Source organism: Salvia splendens, chromosome 16 (genome assembly GCF_004379255.2).
Source record: "Salvia splendens isolate huo1 chromosome 16, SspV2, whole genome shotgun sequence".
In the NCBI taxonomy this organism is placed as follows: Eukaryota; Viridiplantae; Streptophyta; class Magnoliopsida; order Lamiales; family Lamiaceae; genus Salvia; species Salvia splendens.
Window position 1 is genome coordinate 18,801,114 of NC_056047.1, and position 6,359 is coordinate 18,807,472.

At 35.2% G+C, this 6,359-nt stretch overlaps 2 protein-coding genes across 4 annotated transcripts; one reads left to right on the top strand and one right to left on the bottom strand.

Moving 5' to 3' along the window:
- The first annotated feature begins 1,197 nt into the window (after positions 1-1,197).
- LOC121772188 (caltractin) lies at positions 1,198-4,453 on the top strand. Of its 3 annotated transcripts, none has more exons than XM_042169188.1 (7): positions 1,198-1,543; positions 2,781-2,901; positions 2,990-3,026; positions 3,128-3,155; positions 3,722-3,874; positions 3,948-4,050; positions 4,158-4,453. In XM_042169188.1, the coding sequence occupies exons 1-7, from the start codon at positions 1,535-1,537 to the stop codon at positions 4,220-4,222; spliced, it is 516 nt and encodes a 171-aa protein (XP_042025122.1). In that variant the 5' UTR covers positions 1,198-1,534; the 3' UTR covers positions 4,223-4,453. The 3 variants fall into 3 exon arrangements, with proteins under 3 accessions (XP_042025122.1, XP_042025124.1, XP_042025123.1); XM_042169190.1 differs by having other exon boundaries at positions 1,199-1,570; XM_042169189.1 differs by having other exon boundaries at positions 1,201-1,537.
- Positions 4,357-6,019, bottom strand: LOC121772187 (peroxidase 47-like). The gene is made up of 4 exons (XM_042169187.1): positions 5,745-6,019; positions 5,464-5,652; positions 4,897-5,059; positions 4,357-4,824 (listed from the first exon to the last, which is right to left on the bottom strand). The coding sequence occupies exons 1-4, from the start codon at positions 5,967-5,969 to the stop codon at positions 4,445-4,447; spliced, it is 957 nt and encodes a 318-aa protein (XP_042025121.1). The 5' UTR covers positions 5,970-6,019; the 3' UTR covers positions 4,357-4,444.
- Positions 6,020-6,359: the final 340 nt, after the last annotated feature.

Consider the following 6,359-nt stretch of genomic DNA (forward strand, 5'->3'; position numbering starts at 1 on the left):
GGAAGAGTGTTGCATATGGGAGAACAGGTTGTATGCCAGTCTATGACATCTATGACTATACTAGCTTTTCTTTCATGTATTACTTTATTCAATAAACTCCTACTATACTTTGTTCAAGAAAGGAGATGGTGGGGCCTTTTCTTTTCTTTCATGTAGTTTTTCTTTGTTCAATATACTACTACTATATTTATATAGTACAATAGTACTATTAAAAAATATTTTACCAACATTTTTCAAATGATCTCGTATTGAAGAATATGCACGTCAAATTTTCAACATTCTTTTTATCTGAACACTCAAAAACACAATTAAATTCAATCATATCTACAGATTAAAATACTTATAAATTATGAGCATGATATTGAATATATATGTAAGTTTTTTGTGTTTAATATTTATATTTTACATCTTTCTTGTTTAATGGAGTATTATTTTCTATGGAAATAGTATTAGTAAATGGTGAAATTAATATATTTTTTGGACCAAGATAGTATTTTTTATGTTATTTATGTTTTTTATTAAACACACACAAATATATTATGATTTTCAATCAAATCAATAAACTAAAATATGAGCTTATTTCGAAAATGTCGGCAAATTTTGAAAAGATTCACAAATACTGAGCTCCAATAAAGATTAAATTAATAGTACTAGTATAGTAGGAGTTTATTGAATAAAGTAATACATGAATAAAAAGAAAAGGCCCACCATGTCTTCTCTATGTTATTGGTGGTCGAAACCAACAAGTACGAAAGCAAATACGGAGAGGAGGGTGACTGACTATTTGGGTGGGGCACCCACACGCAATCTACTGACATACAACCTGCTCTCTCATCTGCAACACTCTTCCTATAATTCAAACGGCGTTTACTTTCCCTGGAATCAAATTAGAGACGCACGATGCTCATGAGTCTCTCCCTTAGACGCATGATGCTTATGCGTCATTTAAAAAAAAACCGAAAAAATTGATAGACGCATGTCCCTCATGCGTCTCTATAAAAGAGGCATCTCCGTCATGCGTTTCATTAAAAGGAGACGCATGAGGGTCATGCGTCTCTCTCAAAGTCGGAATAAAAAAAAGTCTAGTACACTCGAGGAATGTTAGTTGTGGTTTAGAACAAAAAAAAAGAAAAAACCCGAAAAGAAGCTCATCTACTAGGATTATTCAATTCCAGTCCAAACAAACGCCATGTAAGAAGACTCCTGTTGCTGCAACTGCTCTTCATCGTCAACTTCCATGCCCACCAGCATTTTCATCCTCTCAAATGCTTGATTCATCTTCTCCATTTCTCTCGAATTAATTTTTGAAATCGATTTCCAAATCAACTGTTACATAAATGAGCTTCTGAATTTGTAATTTAGTCCCCATCCAATTTACACTGAGACCCTCCAAATTCATATAAACTTCGTTATAACCCCTGGAGTTTCGCTTTATCTGTACTCTTAGTACCTTTTTTCTCTACATTTTCTCTTCAAACGATAAAACCTTAATTCAGGAGCTGGGCATCAAATTCGTCTTCCTTTGCAAATCGATATGGTAACGGTACCAATTCTTTGAATCAATCAACATGTGCGTGTGTGTTTGATTGGATTGAATTTTATTATAATTATTGAGCGCCGTCTCTTGATTAATTGTATGTTGTTTCAGTCGTTTTCCTTATGCTCATGATTTTTGTAAAAAAAATGTTGTTCTAATTTAGGCGGATTTCATGAATCAAGATCGACCTTTTCAATTTCGATGATAGTCAACCAAGTCAACATCTGGAAATTTCTTTTTAATATGGTTCGCGATTTGGCTAATTGTTACTTAGGCTTCTTGGGTAGAGAGTTACTGTAATTGCAGCTTTTCTTGGTTTGGCCATTTTCTAAACAATGTGTGTCTGTTACTACCTGAAGGGAGGTTAGACAATGGAATCATTGGTTAACCTGAATGCAATTGTGTATGAACTAGAACATATTTTTCATAGTTCAATTGGCTAACATATTGTTTGTTACCAAAAGATAGTCTTCATTCCAAGAGCATGGTTTCTTTCTCTAACAGACTACATGGCTCGCCATAACCTCTTTCACTTTCGCAATATCATCCATCTTGAACTTAATTAAACCATTGAAAAAAATATTTTGATTGTCTATAAAAATCTGTTCTAACTCAATCAAGAATTCAGCTTGTTTTACTTTTTTTTGCCATCTTTCTATTGATATGAGAAGTGTTTATGTTAATGTAGCTGGTATTTATTCGGGGATATTGTTGAGTTGTTTGTTGTATGCATAATTCAAGTTCTTATGGGCAAAGATATTTGTTTAGTTATTGCCTACTTATTGTAGTGGAAGATAATAAAACACAATTCAACTCAAACTACAGCTGGAAAGAAAATTATTTTAACATTCAATCTTATTCTTGTAGTATGTCCTGCTTTAGCTTTAACATTTATCATTCGTAAATCGGAAGGAGATAAAAATTGGTTCTACTGACAAAAAAGAGTTAAATGAAGTTCATGTTTTTTAGCACAAATGGGGATGAAAGCACTTGGGTATGTGGTTGGGGATTGGATAAAGTAAGAGAGTTCATGGAAGTTAGCTTGTGTTGACTTCTTAGATGGAGTAAGTTTTTATTTTGTAAGTAGAAGTGGATACAATGGCATTTAGAAGTACAGATTTTTGAGCATATAGGTTCCCTGTCATTCTAGACTCCTAGAAATCTCTCCATTCTTGTTCTTTCTTTCTGGTTTTGTCCTTCTCCAGACCCTTGTATGATTCTATTTGACATTCACCTGTTGCAGTCTACTCTTTACCGGGGGATGTCCAGGAGAGACAAACCTAGAGGACGCCATCAGGGGTTAACTCAACAAAAAAAGCAGGAGATTAAAGAAGCTTTTGAACTTTTTGATACTGATGGATCTGGTAATGGCACATCCAGAGCAAATGAACTAGTCGTCAATACAGTTATCCATTCTTAATGGTTGTATTTCTTGAACTTCATTGCACGCAGGAACAATTGATGCAAAAGAGTTGAACGTTGCAATGAGGTATATTTTCTTCCTTCTTTTTTTTGTGTGGGGGGAGTGGAGTTTAAGATGTAATTTTAAGTTGATGAGTTATTACTTACCCTGATGCTGTGGCTTTACAGGGCTCTTGGTTTTGAAATGTCTGAAGAGGTAAAGACTTATTTTTTAAATTTTGTGCTGCTATTGAATTCTCTAAAGTGCTATGAGTTATGTGCATATACTTTAGGAGTAGAGCATAATCTAGAGTTTTTCTTCAACAATATAGTCCATAAATGCTGCCCTTTTATCAGCAATGTGACCAAGGAAATGCAGGAGCTTTTATATTTTCTTTAGTGGCACAAGCGTACTTCAAGGATTAAGTTTTTATCGTCCTTCTATCAAACCTTCAGAGAGGCTGAGCGGCTGTCTAAAACATTTAAGACTTCAATATTTAGATTCTTTATCTTAACTATCCAAGAATCTAGCTGACTGTATGACTGTATCTAGGTCATGGTAGGGTGCTATGTAATGCTTAATAGTAATTTGTAATCGATACATTTCACATAAAAGTTACTTAGCATTTTTATCTTTTCACCCCTGATATTGGATGGAATGAACCAATTGATAAAGGTCATGACCAGTTCTTCTAGCTGTGATTGTAGTATAACAATTATCATGTTACTTGTCCAGGATGAAAATGTCCGATTGTCTGAAAATTTTCTGGCTTTTTACCATAGGAAATTACTCGAATGATAGCTGAAGTTGACAAGGATGGCAGTGGTGCAATTGACTTTGATGAATTTTGTCACATGATGACAGCCAAGTTTGGAGAAAGGGATACCAAAGAAGAACTCATGAAAGCTTTTCACATTATTGACCAAGATAAAAGTGTGAGTTTCTCTGGTGTCTTAAATTTCATTCCGTCTTTATCCTCATGAATAGGTGTTCATCGTCTGAGTGCAGGGAAAGATCTCTACTGCAGATATTCAGCGCATAGCCAAGGAGTTGGGTGAAAATTTCACCGAGAGAGAGATTCAGGACATGATTGATGAAGCAGATCGTGATCGTAAGTTTGCTCTCTAAATATTTTCCTCCAGCTAGACATGAGATGCAACTTGTATTTCTTTTAGAATTTAGGTGGTTAATTGTGGTCGTCTCCCATGATTTGTGCAGGTGATGGTGAAGTAAATGCCGACGAATTCATGAGGATGATGAGGAGAACATCATATGGATACTAGATTCTTTATATGATGACAAACAAGAATATTTGAATTCCAAGTTTGGTTATACTACAATTGTTATTTGAAATGAGTTGCTATAGTTGTTGTTTGTGTCATTTGTAGTCCTTTGATGTTCAGTTAGCTGAATGACATACTCGAAGAAAGCTAGAAATCTGTAATCTTGACTATAGATACATATGTATTACATTGCACAGAACATAGGAGAATATATAGATGAGTTTAATTGACGATGCGACAGTTACTTCTGATCTCTCCCTCGGAACCTTCCTTGACATCTAACTGTCCCATTTTAATCATGGCTCGCTGGAAATCCAAGTTAAACAAGGCTCGGTTGAAGGCATACTTATTCACGAGTCCTCGAGTTGCTGCAGATTCAAACAGCGTCTGGTCAGAGAAGAGGACTCCCGCCCGCCTCTGCAAGGCGCTGAAGTAGTCAGTGTCGAAGGTGTTTCTGGTCGAATCAAAGGGCTGCTCCGCGTCATCCCCAGTGGCGCACGTCTTGGACAGGGTCTTGGCGAAGGAAGCCTTGATAGTGGGGTCCGCTGCATCCAGTCGGGACTTGAAAGACGAACATTTCGCCACACCCAGCGTGTGCCCTCCTGTAAGACAAGAATTTGTATGAGGTATGCCTCAGCATATGAATATCTAACAAGAATTTGTTATGAATTTACCTGATAAAGCAACCATATCCTGGGCAGTGAAGCCACGGTTGCCAAAGAAGGTGATAAGTTGGGAAGAGTTTAAGGTTGGTGAGGGCAGATTAATGGTGTCTTCTATCTTTGATCTTGTTCCATCTCTTCTCCCTTTAGGAATCTCATAAAATGGACCACTAGCCTGCACAGTTCATAATCATATTATTCTGTGTATTCTCTAAAAATAAAAACTTTCCTAATAACTAGAAACACTCCATTTTAGGAAAGTTCTTTCTGTAATAGGTGAGACTAATTTTCCATTAACACAATTTTTCTTTCCGTATCTCTTATGTTACCAGTTTTGCATTAAAACTCATGTCATTCCTCTATTTTTATGAAACGGATGGATTATTATTATTATTATTATTATTATTATTATTATTATTATTATTATTATTATTATTATTATTATTATTATTATTATTATTATTATTATTATTATTATTATTATTATTATTATTATTATTATTATTATTATTATTATTATTATTATTATTATTATCACCACACATGAAAATGATGATTTCATATTATAAAAAGACATACCAGGAAAACAGCATCTCTTGCAGCCATGGCAACAATATCGGCACAAGAAACAACACCGGGGCATTGTGTCTCCAATTCTTCTTTAGCGGCATCGATGATTTCGTACCCTCTAAGGCTTAAATTTGCCGGAGAGTCTTTCTCTGCCTTGTTGTTCTTTGTCGAATCGATCAATATTGATCCATCACACCCCTGGACCATATGCCAGAAAGAGAAAACGTTTTACCAACAAAGTAAGTGTAGCTAATTAGTGAATTGAGTGAAATGAGTTAAAAGAGAGTGACCTGTACAAAGCAGTCATGGAAATGCATCCTAACAAGGGCAGCAGCAAAAGTGGGATCAGACTGGAGAGCTGTTTGGACAGCATTCCTTATGATAATATCAGCAGTCGGGCATGTCATGATGTAGTAATTCATGCTCAACCCATTTGCCATCCCATAAATCCATCCATTTACAACCATATACTTCATCAAAATTATAACCCCAAATACTAGATTGAGACTAGCCATTTTCGAATTGAAAACAAGTAAAGATTATTAAGTAATGGCTACACTTACATATCTACATGCATGTCATGGATATATATAGCATATAGTAGAACCTAGAGCTAGTGCGCATGGACATGCATGTGAAAAGTTGATTGGACGCCCAAAAAGATTATGAGCACTAATTCCAATTACAAAATCTTAATTGCTTCACTAATTGCCCCCATGGCTAGTCATTTCATAATGATTGAAATGAAAATGCACAATATCAATACGCTAGGTCTGACAATCTTGGGGATTGGATAGTTATCGGGTCAATTTAATATTGACTCAATCCAATAAGGTATAATCCAAATCAAACCCAAAATTATTGGATTCCTATAAGTATGACGCAATAAGATCTAAATCCAATTA

What these genes read in the sequence shown, in the direction of transcription:
- LOC121772187 (XM_042169187.1), bottom strand. Translation starts at nt 5,969, where the DNA reads ATGGCTAGTCTCAATCTAGTATTTGGGGTTATAATTTTGATGAAGTAT. An exon ending in CAAGAGATGCTGTTTTCCTG is followed by an intron (nt 5,060 to 5,463) that starts GTATGTCTTTTT and finishes TGAACTGTGCAG; the next exon opens with GCTAGTGGTCCATTTTATGA. An exon ending in GGATATGGTTGCTTTATCAG is followed by an intron (nt 4,825 to 4,896) that starts GTAAATTCATAA and finishes CTTGTCTTACAG; the next exon opens with GAGGGCACACGCTGGGTGTG.
- LOC121772188 (XM_042169188.1), top strand. An exon ending in GTTTTGAAATGTCTGAAGAG is followed by an intron (nt 3,156 to 3,721) that starts GTAAAGACTTAT and finishes TTTTTACCATAG; the next exon opens with GAAATTACTCGAATGATAGC. An exon ending in TTATTGACCAAGATAAAAGT is followed by an intron (nt 3,875 to 3,947) that starts GTGAGTTTCTCT and finishes GTCTGAGTGCAG; the next exon opens with GGAAAGATCTCTACTGCAGA.